At 28.4% G+C, this 15,123-nt stretch overlaps 1 protein-coding gene and 1 long non-coding RNA gene across 5 annotated transcripts in view; both read right to left on the reverse strand.

Annotated features, from left to right (window-relative positions):
• Positions 1-415: 415 nt before the first annotated feature.
• LOC102670890 (ankyrin repeat and BTB/POZ domain-containing protein BTBD11) overlaps positions 416-15,123 on the reverse strand; it is a 25,494-nt gene continuing 10,786 nt past the window's right edge. For 3 of the 4 annotated variants that reach the window (XM_006614792.2, XM_031510008.1, XM_031510010.1), the window contains 12 exons: positions 6,606-6,810; positions 6,074-6,319; positions 5,236-5,715; positions 4,153-4,483; positions 3,405-3,640; positions 3,119-3,321; positions 2,191-2,925; positions 1,747-2,015; positions 1,460-1,665; positions 1,083-1,376; positions 829-1,011; positions 416-754 (listed from right to left, as the gene is read on the reverse strand). In XM_006614792.2, the coding sequence (XP_006614855.1) occupies positions 548-754; positions 829-1,011; positions 1,083-1,376; positions 1,460-1,665; positions 1,747-2,015; positions 2,191-2,925; positions 3,119-3,321; positions 3,405-3,640; positions 4,153-4,483; positions 5,236-5,715; positions 6,074-6,319; positions 6,606-6,810 (3,595 nt within the window). In that variant the 3' untranslated portion in view covers positions 416-547. Of the gene's footprint in view, positions 755-828; positions 1,012-1,082; positions 1,377-1,459; positions 1,666-1,746; positions 2,016-2,190; positions 2,926-3,118; positions 3,322-3,404; positions 3,641-4,152; positions 4,484-5,235; positions 5,716-6,073; positions 6,320-6,605; positions 6,811-8,337; positions 9,118-15,123 lie in introns of those variants that run through there. The other variant, XM_031510007.1, reaches the window with a different exon arrangement.
• LOC116185505 lies at positions 13,877-15,111 on the reverse strand. The gene is made up of 2 exons (XR_004150355.1): positions 14,561-15,111; positions 13,877-14,323 (listed from the first exon to the last, which is right to left on the reverse strand). It is a non-coding gene; the product is annotated as an uncharacterized LOC116185505 (long non-coding RNA).

Below are 15,123 nucleotides of genomic sequence, written 5' to 3' on the forward strand. Positions count from 1 at the left end.
ATATATTTATTATATATATTAATAGTTTAATGTTATTATTCTATAACATATTCTATATATATTTTATATTTTATAATAATATTCAATTTTATATTTACATAATTATTTAAAAATTTATGATTACAAATTTATTTTTGAAAATTAAATTTTTTATTTTTTATAAATGCAAGATTTATTTGTAATAACGTAATTTATATATTTGAACAATATATAATGTATAATATATTAACAACGGAATTTATATGATTTGAACAATATCTAATATACAGTTATAATATGTAGCAAAAAATATTATACAAGAATGAAACAGATGCGAATCAGAAACATGTTCTAATTTGAATAAAAATATTATATTAATTATAACACAATTATACTTAAACATTTGACAAAAAATTTGAAAATGAATCATAAAACATTCAGTCTTAATACATTTATGTATCATTTTTTTGTAAAATCAAAATCGAAATCATAATCATACATGAATATATTGAAAATTACAAGACAACAAAATAATAGAAATGATAATACTAATATAAACATAATATTTCTAAGTTTTTAATTTATTTTGTTGCTGAGATCGTCTAGCTTTTATTCTTGCTTGCAAAGTAAGAAGGAGTCCTGCGAGAACATCATGATTAGGCAATTTCTTGGCAAATAATAGACGTTTTACTGAATCATCATAAGTTAATAAAGCAACCATATTTTGTAATAAAAATCCCTGACAGTATTCCAAAAGTTGCATAGCATTGTAAACCTGAAAATAATTATTTAAAAAAAAGTTATAATATTATACATATATTACAAACACAGAATATTTAAATAAAATACCTTTGCATGAATGTACATAGAAACGATATTATCAAGATCAACCATTGAAGAACATTGTGCCTCACAGTACCTAAGTAAACCATCTAATTGAAAGAAGTTCGCGGCAGCCATTAATTCCAAAACGTCACTTTGATTAACTTCTAATTTAGCACAACCACCATGATATAAAAACTCCATAACCATCTAAATATTAAAATACAAATTTAAATTTTAAATAGTTAAAATTTTTTAATTTTTTTTAAAATACTACATACTTGAAAAATATGATAACGAATATCGTTAATTTGTACAATAGGAGGATTTCCCTCACATAATTTCGAACTTAACATATTCCTAAATCTCGGTGATGATGTGACCAAAACAATTTTATGACCATAGAAAACTCTGCCTTCTACTCTGAATTGTACATCGCTTAATTCTGGATTATTTACAAACTTAGGATCTATCCTAGATCCACTAGAAAGTGTTGTATCTCGAATGGGTTTTATTGGTTCCCATCCAAAACATGTACAAAAAATATCTGCGAGAAGAAGCGTCGTACCTTCTTTCTGTAGAAAAAATACAAATCAAAAAATATAAAAAAATATTTTTTATTGTAATTTTTTTAAAATCAAATTGAATTATGACTTACCTTACTATATCTAAAAATATTGAATAATAAAGGAAGACATTCTTGTACGAATTGTGTTGAATAATCATCTGGACATACTTGAAGAAAATCTTGAAGCAATTGATCTATTATAGAATCTAATCTCATTTCATGAGCTGTTGCTAAACTATGCATCCAACAATGTAACGTCCAACCCACTTTTAATCCACGAAGTTCCATTGTAATATCTGCAGAATTTTAAATAGAATTCTTTATATAGATATATTTAAAATTTTTTTTTCAAATAATCATTTTCAAATTTGTTTTACCTAAATGGTTGCTTTCCGCACTATGATACATTGCTTCTTGTAAAGCTTTATTTTGAACTTTATTAAAAACTGGTTCTTTTCCTTCTTTTCTATTTCCTCTTCCGTCTACAGTTTGTTGTTGTGGACTAGTATTGGCACTACCTTCTGCCAAAATTTCTTCTAATGACAATACTTCTTTTTCTCCTCGTTTGGCGGAGAAATTCAATGGATGAGATAACAATTGATGTAGACAATTCCTTTGACCATGAACTGTTGCTACTGATATTGCACTATAAATATATAAATTAATTTTATTGTTTTAGTTACTTAAAAATTTTTTTTATATAGGATGAAATGATGATCTTTTTAAAAATTATTTAAAATATTCCTATTTTGATTCCTCAAAATCAAAAACTATTCATTTGATTAAAATTTTATTAAGATAAACAAATATATTTTACTTGCCTATAACAACCACGTTGAGCTGAACCAGAATATGAAAATGAATCTTTTATCAAAGTTGATAAAAATGGTTGGGCTCCATGAGCCAAAAGTAATGCTACCATTTCAGAGTTACCAGATGCTGTAGCTGCTTGCAATGGTGTAACTGTGGATTTATCTTCGCTTAATTTAGCACCACCTTCAACAGTTGCACCTCTTTCTAATAATATTCTAGCAATGTTACAATGTCCTAATAATGCTGTGTAAGTTAAAGCAGTCCAATGTTGCGTTTCTGCATTGAATCCAGATTGATTACAGCATATGTTATTAGAAATATTATTGGATATGCTTGGTGAACTGGAAGACGAATTTGGAGACTGCATATTTTTTCCTGGAGTCATTATAGCAGATGATGCAACTGGAGTTCTAACATTTGATATATTTGGAGTAACTGGTGTTTTGGAAGGTGTATTTGCTGATTGTCCAGTAGTTGGAGGTGGACTTTCAATATTCAAATCAACGCCAGCATCTAATAATGCTAGAACAGCTGTTTCATCATTATTTATACATGCTATCATTAATGCAGTAAAACCACTATCGTTCACAGTATTAAGTTTTGTTGATGGCAACAAAGGTATAGCTTGAGCTATTAGATCTGTACGACCACTTGTTAACATTTTGAATGCCATATCCATGGTTAAAAGACGAACATATTCAGAGTCATCTATACGTTTCAAACACATTGAAACTTCCTCGAAACTATGAAAAAAATTGAACATTTATTATGAAATATTTTAATAGAAAGTATTTTTTAATGAAGAAAGTAATAAACATATATAGAAAAATAAAAATAAATATAGAAATTAATAAAATTTAATAAAATTTAACTTTAATAATACAAATTTAATTGAAATTAAATTTTAAAATATAAATATATACAAGAATATATTACCATATTGGTCTGACGGGACAATCTACACCAGGCAATAACAATCTGGCAGCTTGATTAATATCATCTTGATCTACAACTAGTCCATGTCTATGTTCTGCATGAGCGGTCGCAACTCTTAGCCATTCGACTAGCGGTGGAAGTACAACGTATGCTCGTTCATACGCAAGCTCTTGTATTCCAGAACCTCGTTCACCATGTTCTAACTGTATAAATACTGCTTCATTACTTTATATTTAAAAGACAAAGCCAATAGTCAAGGGAGTAGATAAGGATCAAGTAGGCAAACCTGTGAACACCTCATGTAATAAAAGAGAGCGTTCAATGCCTTTGTTGTCAAGGGTATAGTTGAACGTCCAGCTTGCGCCACTTTCGAGATCAAATCTATTAGTTCCGATATCGATCCTACACAGGTGGTTAAAAGTGATGGTTCTAACGTTGATCCCGCTGCATCTCTTCCGCTACGGGATGATGATGAAGAATTTAGAGAACTGACACTGGCCCAACGTGGCATGGCAAGTGCACCTATAAAAATATTATACTATATCATACTAATTATATTATATTATGTTATATATTATATTATAAATTAATAATACAATATATAGAAATATAAAAAAAAAATATTCATGTATAAAATATTAAAAATATTATTTTTTATTCACATCATCAATAAATTTATTTTTAATAAATTTAGTTTTAAAAAAAATTAAAAAAAAAAAAATAAAATAGAATACTTTCATTGAAGTTAAGCGCAATAATATGATAGATATAAAATTTTATTATTATTCTAAAATTTTGTTTCTTTGAATTCCAACAAAATTTATTATATATTTAAAAAGTTTTAAAATAAAACGGAAAAATTTTTTAAGCTTAACTAATACTTATCTTAGATTAATAAGATTTTTAAGTCAATTTTAAATAAATCGCTTTTTATTTTTTTTTAATAAATTTTTCTAATATATTTATATTATTTTTTAGCAACTATTAGCAATTACAAATATAATTGTTAAATAATAATTAGGTTCTAGATTTACCTGATGCTGTTCGACCAGCATTAAGGTGTGCATAAGGTTGAAGAAGACCCCATAAATCTCCACTATTTGCAATAGCATGCTCCAACATAGTTGCAGTTAAAGTCGTATGAGAATCACTCGGTATACATTGCAATAGTATTTCTTCCAACAGATTTTCGATTCCAGCGGTTAAATATATGGCTGCATATTCATGTATCATTCTTCCTAGTCGTACATCAGACATCCAGCGAAAAAATCGTCCTACTGGTAATTGTAATCCTGAACGAGATGCTTTTGATTGTTTTAGCTGATCACCAGATACAGCGAACATTGCTGCAGCACGCAAGCACGCCTAATAAACAGATTATAAATTAACAAATATTTATAATATCCAAATCATTGATAATTTGCTTGATAATATATATGTTAATGGGAGTAACAGTTTGAAATATATTTATTATTCAAAATTTTTGAAAAATAATTCTATATATTAGGGTAAATTATAAATTCTTGCTCAGTTTACACATACATGTATATATAATTCTGTTTTATCGACTGATTACATTACAATTAATATTATACATGATAAAATTATTAAAAAAATTACTTCGATATCAATCTTTTATATAATTTTCTTCTATATAATTTTTAAATTTTATATCTTTTTTATAATTATATATATATATATAATATATACTTAATTATTTTATAATCTTGAAATAAATAATATATTTATTTCAATATAGTGATATATTTTTATATTATCTTATTATCATTACCTTTTACGAATCATTTCCTCTAAAGACGAATAAAGACATGTACAAAGAAATATATATATATAAATTAATGAATTCGATTATATTAATCTATAAATTATTATAAAATTGATCATTTAGTAAATAAAATGAATAAATACAAATTTTATTCATTATTATTAATTATAATAATAATAATAATTATAATAATAATAATTTATTCAAAATTTTATTCACGTTGAGTCAAATTTAATCTTTCTAAATGTAAATTTATTGATTGATTAATTTTTCTTTCTCAAATGGTGAATTAATTATCATATAAATAAATTTTGTGCTCTATTTCACATACCTTAGTACAAGAATCTGCCAAAGCCGGACAAAGCACAATTTTGAATGCGCTATACACCTCGTGCTTACTACATAGACCAACAGGTTTAGCCAATCTCTGAGTTTCTCGACCAATTCTGACCAGTGCTCTTTGTAGCAGATAAGAAAGACGTGGTATCGTCTCCATAGAAACTTGCTCCATATGCTCCCTGGTACGACCATTTTGCAATACACGAAGGACGTCATGATGCGTCCATGGTAATTGCTGTAACTCCACCAATCGATTGTGAGAATCTACCCAAACGAATTCATCCGCACTGGTTACATTGGTATTGATAGTTTCTAAGCTCGAATGTCTCATCAGCCTCCTTACAGCTGGTTCTGAACTTTCGGATCCACTTAAAGAGGAATAGGTGGAAGACGATTTATGAGAACGCATAGTAAGCTGCTGGATTGCTAGTTTTATGTCTTCTAGACCAGAGCCTGACCAAGGAACCTGTAACTACAATAAAGTTATTGGATAAAAAATTTGAGAATTTAAGAATTGGAGATATTTTCATTAATAGCATATAAAGACAGAAAGAATAAGTTGTATATAATTTTTTACAAATTAAATATGTTTTATTTAATGATGATAGAAAAAATATTAATAAATTTGTTAATGTAGATTTGATAATATTTATAGATTTTCAGAAGGAACAAATTTATATTTGAAAAAAACAAAGATTTTTTTAATTATATTTAGAAGATTTATAAAATATATTTTTTTCAATTATACCATAGAGTTTATATAAAATGATATTATGCTATATATATATATATATATTGTCAATATGTTGTTTAAAAAATCAAAAACATACCTTAGCAGGTGTAGCTCTATGTCTATTGCGATTCTGTCCAGATCTACTCCTGCCATTTCTTTGGGTAACCGAAGCCGATAAACGATCGTCTTCTGGTACAGAGTTTAATTGTTGCGGACTGTGTGCTCTATGATGACGATGCGGTGGTGAACTGCTACTCGTATGTCCACCTGTATCCGACATACTTGCATGTCCAGAAGATCGATTCTCATCTGATGAGCTATTACCGGTACATTCTGGTCGCCTCTATAAAAGATGTTTGCTTTTGAATGTGCTTATAATAATATATTTCTAAATGATAAAAAAAGAATAGATTTTTTTTAAATAGATTTGAAAAATTAAGATATTTCTTAGAATTATATTATATGATTCGAATTCTCTCTTTTGAAAATAAGAATGAAAAATTCAATTTCATCTCTTTATTATTTTAGTTTAATATAATTGCATGATTCTTTTATATTAATAATTTGAACTTTAAATATTCTTATCCATTATACCCTGTTTTATAAAATTATAAAAAATTTTTAAATACCTGAAGGGCACGAATTTCATGTAAACTAAGATGATGATGTTGAGAATGATGGGGATGTTGAGGCGTTGGTGTTGGAGCAACGCTATCCGTATCCCTTTCTGCCACCATATGAACCATATTGTGAACTCCGTTTTTTGGAGAATTTTCTGTGAAGTCTTTGGAATATGGATGACAATACAATTCTCGTCCACTTCCACCAGCCGGTCTAAAAAAAAGTAAAATGATTTCTTGAAATTTAAAAAATAGTTTTAAGTAAAAATTAATATTTAATATTTTCTATAATTATTATTTAAATACCATCATTACTATATTATATTCTACACAAGTTAGAATAAAAATATTAGAAAATATAATCTTGAATATTCACCCGAAATAATTTATTTACATTGATTACTGATAAAATCTAATTCATAATGTGTTCTGTAAACATATTTTTATTCAAAAACCTCATCAATCTATTAAAAATATTTTTAAAGAGATAAGATAATAATTATAAAAATTTAAATTTTTAATTAAATATTCGGCGTATTTTTTTAAATAACATCATTCCTATATTTATTTTATTAATAAATTTAAGTTTTGCTGCGTTTAAGTTATTAAATAATAAGATAGTAGAACTGTAATTTAAATAATACAATTCTATTGGAAAAATAAATATATCATAATAATGCTGAGTAAATGTTTAAAGTTGATTTCATATAAATAAAATTTTATATTTATGTAATTTAAAAGATATTCGAAGATTTTCTACACATAAATTAATAAGCATATAAGTATCTAAAACTTGTAATTTTAAAAATTTTTTCACAGACAAATTAATTATTAATCCCATCTACTTTACTTTTGATTTATTGAATTTGTGCTCTCTCTTTCTCTCTCTATCCTCCCTCCCCCCAGGAATTAATTCATAGAGGCATCGATAAAACTAGTAGATAAAAATTATAAATTATTATTTCTCCCATATTCTATTTTTCTATGTTCCTATAATATTATATAATTTAAAATTATATATGAATCAACATATTTCTAACGTATAAATTAATCGATAAGTATTGAGGAAGACAGATCACGATCCTGATTCTGATCTTTTTCTTTCTATTGTTTCTCGTGCTTCGAGTTCCTTGACGAGCAAACGAATATAAATTCGTGCTGGATCCAGAAAAAGATATCACGTTTCAAAAATCTATACGATCGTTTTCTTAGTAATTCTCCTAGGCCCATAATTAATGATCCGGTTTTCATGTAAACGACACATCGAAGTTTATATATGTCCCAATTAAATTCGCGTTTCTATCGTACGAACCAAGATATTTTAACGTTAAAAGATTAAATTCGAGATTTTCATTTATCAGATAAATAAAGATTTAAATAAAAACTGTTCGATTAATTTTTTTTTCGCAAGAAATATGCATTTTTAAGTCTCGCTTAATTTATTACCTATAACTTAAATATCTATTCAAAATCCTCGTAAAAATATCCATATCTAATTAGCAATTTAAATCCTTCGCGTTATAACCTCGTTTCGTTGAACGGATCACGACCAAAGAAACGGCTACACGACGTCCATCAAACCTCCCAACCTATTTCTCGCAACCACTTATAACTATTCGCAAAAACCGTTAAGCACCGCGAAGACAGAAGCACGGCGTGGTTATGCGAATTCCATGCACGAACCCTACGGTACATACTCATTTTTCATCGTCACGGTAAACGTAACATTCGCTTGATTTACCCCCTCAGGCGCCACTGCTGAACGAAGCTCCAGTCTGCCTTGAACCCGGTGTTGTCCCCCGGCAAGGACCAATAATCCACGACCTGGCTCTCGTCCTCCTCGATCCTGAGCACGTCCTCCCTGCTGGGGCTAACGTTCACCACGATTTCGTGCGTGACCTTGGTCTTCTCCACCTCTTCGCTCTCTATCAGACTCAGCGTCGACCGTTGTCTCTCATTTTTATCCATATCACCACACCTTCCATCCTCTGAACTATTAACAAGTTGTTCCTCCTTTTTAAAATCCCCTATCTTCGATTCCTCCTTTTTAGTCGCCGATTGGGCGCCTTCTTTACCATTGAATTTGCTCTGTTGTCTTTGATTAGTGTCACCAAAGTAGATCACGGTCTTGTGAGCCACGTCTTTATCGGCTTTTTTCAAATTATTATCGCCCACCACCACGTGTGTCATCGTGTCTCCCATTTTACGCCTGTGATTAATTTTCTCCGCTATGATGCAATCTTCGTCGCACGTCGATTCAAGTGCATTATCGCTTATGTTTAACCATTCTTTGGTCGGAGATTTATTTGTGAAGGGCAGGCCGCGACGTAGAATGAAGTTGACGCCCTCGCGGCGAGGTGGAGTTTCCAGATTAGCCGGCATCCTGCAGTCACTCAATTCGCGACAAATCATACATTTGCAATCCTTGTCTTCGCATGATTCTCGTTTTATTGATGGCATGTCATCAGAAACTTTCATGTAAATACATTTTGTGAACTGAAGCTTCTGTTATTCGATCGATTCTTTGGGAAAAGGAATCAGAAGAATTAAAAATAGAAAATGATGAATTCTAAATGTGTAGTGATCATTCACCCATATCTCAAAGGATGTCCGCTTTTTCGTAATTATTCGAAGAATTATTCCGATTATCAAAGACGTAAAACAATTTCCTTGACTCGAAGGAAGATTAAATTTGATGAGTAACTTATTGGTGATTAATGCTCGAGGAAATTGGAAAGTATAAAAGTGATGGTTTCTTGAATTATTTAAATTGATTTGATGAAAGAAAGTAAATGATTTTTCAGATACTCGAAGTAGAAAATTATTTTCTTATATCATTCACTGTTGCTTCAATATTTATACTCAAATTAAAAATCATCTTTTTCACTTTGCAATTTAAGCACAATTAAAAAATCACAAATAATTTCTTCTTCAACACTTTACGCAATCTTTTTTGATGCAAGTTTAAATACACAAAAATTTCATCCTAAATTAAACTATATCCAATTCCATTTTATGTACTAATTCTACTATTGTTCAATCTTTCGATAGGTTCGTTTCAATATTGGATTGATACGTTTCACTTATGATCAAATAAATCTTGAATGATCGCGTCGTTTTTGTTCTGTTCCCCCGTTCCGACACGCGACTGGAAACACTATGATCCACAGTGACGGGATCAACAGGTGAAACGCATGCACTTCCTGCGCGAACCGCAATGTCGGCGAATAGAGCACAATCTCCCGTATCACTTTCCTTTCGTTGTTTCTTTTCTCCGTGAGTACACCACAACGTAACAGTGTCACAAAAGCGGGAGCATCGACGGTTATCGCATGAGAATATCTTTTTTCCTCTTTTCCTTTTCTTCTTTCGCTATATTCTATCTTTTTCTTCAATGAAAATACTGATAATGAATTTTGACTTTTGTAATCAAGAGATATATTGTATTTGTGGAAAATTTTTTTTTATTATTTATATTTTTGCGTAAATTAGGATAGAATAAAAAGAAGTGGATTAAGATTGATTCAAAAAATATATCAAACATTTTTTTTTTTATGTTTCGAATTGGATAATTGGTACGTTGTAAATCATTTTATTTCCTCTTTTAAGATAAACATTTCACTGGGCAGAACTGTGGAAAAAATTATAAAGTATATTTTTTTATTTTCCCATTGTTGTTCATATAATTCAATTCAAAATATTCGCAGAACATCTTCAATTAAATTAAATTCAATATCTCAAACGGTTTACCAAATCTCTTGCATAGTTGGAGAATGCGGATTCGTGAGTGATTCGGCTCTCACTCGTTCTGATTCAAATCCATTTTTGACCGGCAGAAATTTCATTATCCAAGAATTCGTGAGAAATCGTAAGAAATGCTTGCAAGAACACCAAACATAGAATACAAGAGATCAATTACGCGCGTTCACGCACACGGACTTTCACCGTTCTGCTCCGTGGAAAATTGATTCCGAACGAAATATCTCCAATTTCTAGTTACAGCCATCAATATATTAGAATTCATCCATAAATTACTTTGCAAATATCATTTTATACTTCAAACGATGCTATCTCTTTGCTTTATTTAACTGTGAAGTTGTTGTTATTATGCTATTTCATAAAATTATTCAGTCATTTGGATTACATATATTTCAGAAGTACTGTTAGAAAAAGATGAATGAAGATTTTATGATTTACAAGCATCGACAGATGTTAAAATTCTCTTCTAGGAAAATTAATCATATGATAATTTTTAATAAATCGATTTTAAAAAAAATATTTATAGATCCTTCTTTTAAACACATTCATATTAAAAATATATTCACAAAAATATAAATAATTATAAATGAATTAAATGTATTAATAATTTTAAATTAAATCACTTCATACTTTAATTCAATAAAGAGTGCACAATTATGAACTAAAGAATTATTACAACATCCATAATAATTCCTTGCCAAACTATTTTACATTTCGAATGATTATCCACTACACTCTTTTATAAGATACGTACAAATCACAAGAAACTACTTAAAAAAGTAACCAGAATTATAAAAAAAAAGAATAAAAAACAATAATAATAACAATAACGAGATATAGAGATATAGAATTAAAATTCTCGATAATGTTTCACGATAGGACAAGAATAACGCACGGCGCGGTGTTCTACTTTAATCCGTGATCGGTGTATTACGCACGCGTCATCAGTTTCTTGTCCTGCTCCGTGGCGTGGTTAAGTGCTGGCTGCCACTTGTAAACTGTTATGCTCTTTTCACTGGACAGAGAGCGTAGGAAACGGGAGAGTGCAAACGAACAGTGTCTTTAGAAACCCCACCATGTACGTATGTATACATATATGTTGTTACATATGCACATAGCGTTTACATTTGCATTTGTTTCGAGGGAGAATTTCCGGCGACCATCCTACTTCCTATGACTCGAATCGCCCTAACCACGTCCCGTGACGATTCTTGAACATATAGCTGTTCGCCATCCTTTCATCGTACTCTTTCAATCCCTTTTCTATGCAAAACGTCGTTTATCATGATCAAAGGGCGTAAACTATTAATTGGTAAGGTTAGGAAACGTGATTGCATGTGTGAATGAAATATAGTATACGGTATACAAATACCTGAATATAGTAAACGGTTCAGTGAACGGTTTTTAACTTTGTGTGTGCTAGTATAAAAAGTGACTTTTGGTTTAATTATATTTCAAATAGTTAATATATAAATAATTCTAATAATATTTTTATCTTATATTTTAATATTCGATCAATAAATTTAAATAATTGAAATAATAATATTTATATTTTCGTATAATATAGGAAATAATGAAAAGTAGGCAGATAGTGTCCTATTTTCGATAATCTCTTATAATGGCAAAGAAAATTCTCAAGAATTTTCCTAGCATAGATAATTATGGTACAAGACATACAATGCGGAAAACAGACAATTAAGTAGGTCAAAATTATTTCTAGAATACTATCATAAAAGAATATATGATTTTCCAAATTTTTTTACTTATATTTTAATAAATTACTCTCTTCAATTTTTTTTCAATAAAATTTACTTATAGGTAAATGAATAAGGATTTTTTTTTAAATTAAAAAATTGTTAAAATATATTTTAATTAAAGAAAGAAAAAAATAATTATTTTCTTATAGATATATAATAGATATATAATAAATCTTAAGATGAATGATCATAAAATATTCTAATTAATCTCGAATAGTATTGTTCCTGTTGAAATACATCCATGATAAATTCGTGTGAAAGTCATAAAGTAATTTTACTCCCTAGACAAACCGGTCTTTGTTTTTTCCCACTTTTATGAACTACATTCTATAATATACGTGTATATGAATACAAACTAGATTATTATTAAACTTTGTTAAAAATTATTATTATTAATTATACGTTTGGAAATTGTACATGATATTAGCTTTTAACTATTATTTTAACTAATATAATTTACATAAATTGATAGACTGAATAATATTTTATTGAATAATATGCAATGCATGATTTATTTTATAATTTTGTTTTCTTATAATTATCTTTTAAAAATTTGAAAATCTATTTTTATAAACTTTTAAAAAATATCTTCAATAATGTATTTTAATAAATTAAAAAATTTATCAATAAAAAGTTGTTCAAATAATTTTAAGTTTTTTTTTTAAATAATTTAATTGTAATATCTGAATAAAAGTAATGATTTCCAAAAAAAATTGAAATTCAAAAAAAAATCTCAAATCATTTTAATCCATCTTCTTTGAATATTAGTCACATTTCATCAGCATATAATTCTTCATTCATAAATTCACTTTTGTCCCATTTGAATAAAGAGATCTTTCTCTTTTATATCGCCTAATTAAAGGCCAATTAAATTTATCTGAATTATCGGTTCTCTGAATTCTCTTTCAATGAACAAACGGAACATTTGGCCCGATCGTTTTATTCGTGTTGCGTACATCTTTTCTGAGAATGCACAGAACGACGGAAGTTTTTAATCTAATAATGCGTCCACTAAAAGAAAGGTTTTTACAAAGAGGAGTTCAAGGCGTATACACATTACATATATTGTCCGTGCTCATCTGGCGAAACTCCGGTGTCAAGGGCGACAATCATTGCAACTAAAGGATATTAAATTAATTGGCGAACCGTGTCTTCTTCCTCTAACGTCATGATATAAATAATAAAAAAATTGTAAAAAAAATTATGTAGGTATCCTTATGTAACTGTGTTGAAAATTGTACTATATAATTTTTCTATTTGACTTCTACATTATAAATGGCTTAGTCTATAAAATTAATAATACAAATACTATAAAACATAAATAGCTTTCGCAATTTTGTATTCATAATATCATCCTATCTTTTATCATTTTTATCAATATTCAATATTTTAATATTAATAATACTAAATTTATTTAATATTAAAAATTTTAAATTTTAGTTTTATTATATTACATCTGTTGACACAAGCAATCTTTTAACCGTTGTAATCATTTCGTAAATATGTTACATATGTACTATATTCTTATTTAAGCCTAAATTCATCTAAAGTTTGACTCACATCCGGTAATTAAGAATTCAGTCTGAGTCATCAATTCATTCACTAGAGTGCTAAAGCCATCTTGTTCTAATTAAACTCAGCAATTCTAGTAAAATCATTCTTTTACATCGTTTGCATCAATTATACATATGTCATCTAAAATTCAAATATAAATAAAAACTGTATAGATCACAATTATTGGAATTAAAATGATGCACGTTTCTAACGAATTCTAACAGTAAAATCTCGGATGAAAAGAAATGACACGGATCTGAACAGAACAATAAATATTTAAATTATTCAAAGCGGAAAGACCAGAATTTAATCAGGTGGAAAAAAGATGCTATATATACATAAATTTTAGTGAACTGAAACGAAACACTTCAATAGTTAGAAATGTTAGAAGTGGAATGGAATCGGAGCGGAAACTTCAATATTTATCTCGAAGTTTTGCCACCTATTAACACAGTATCTAATATACGAAATAAATAAGTAAAATCGTATTTCACCAGCTATGAATGTGTAAAACGAAACGACGTATGCTTCCTCATCCATAAAATCTATTACATCGTATCGAATCAGTGAGCGAAGTGGTGATTTAATAGTTTTTGAAATTTTCCAACATCAAATCCTGTTAACTTGGTTGGCAAGTGTCTGAATCTTGGGTCAATCCTATCGTAAAAAATATATCCACCAAATTTAATAATTTCGATTTATTATGATAGGATAATAACATTATATTTTTTTCTTAAAGAAAAAAAATTTTAATAATTTGCTATCGAATAAATCGAAAAAAAAGAATTGTATATCAAAAGATAAGAAAATAATAATTAATGCAATTAATAGAATATAATAGTATTGATTTATTAAATTCAAACTCCGATGAAATGACATTTCACATATACTAACCTAACCTTCACACGATCAAAATTAACACATAATTAAATCGATTCTTCAACATAAATTGCAACAATACACTTTCCATTTTTATTCAATTCACTAACGAACAAGGACGAACATTATTGATTCTCACTTTTTATCTTTCATTTTCGAATTTCCTTTTCACTATATTAATTAACTAATCGTTGCATATTAATACTTTCATGAAAAAAATCAATCTAATTGATTCTCATTGTCATTTTTCAATTCTTCTGTTCTAATGTTGGGCAATGAAATAGAAATTTCAAAGAATTTCACGTAATCATGTGAAAGGAGATTTTTAAATTCATTTAATTAGTTATCTGAAAGTAGAGGAAATCGTAACGGGAGATAAAGAGAGAGAATGAGAACCGGGTGATCGCGATAATGATGCGCGTGAGAGGATGTACGCCAATGCTTAGTCAGATCTGATCGAGATATTTAGGTTAACGGCCTCTCTTCTTTGCCTTCCTTCTTCTTTTCGTACAGATGATTTTAACTGTTCATTGACAAAGTTAAATTGATTTAGATTTTTATTTTTTTTTTTTTTTTAC

The sequence above is a fragment of the Apis dorsata genome, unplaced genomic scaffold (genome assembly GCF_000469605.1).
Source record: "Apis dorsata unplaced genomic scaffold, Apis dorsata 1.3 scaffold_197, whole genome shotgun sequence".
Lineage (NCBI taxonomy): Eukaryota > Metazoa > Arthropoda > Insecta > Hymenoptera > Apidae > Apis > Apis dorsata.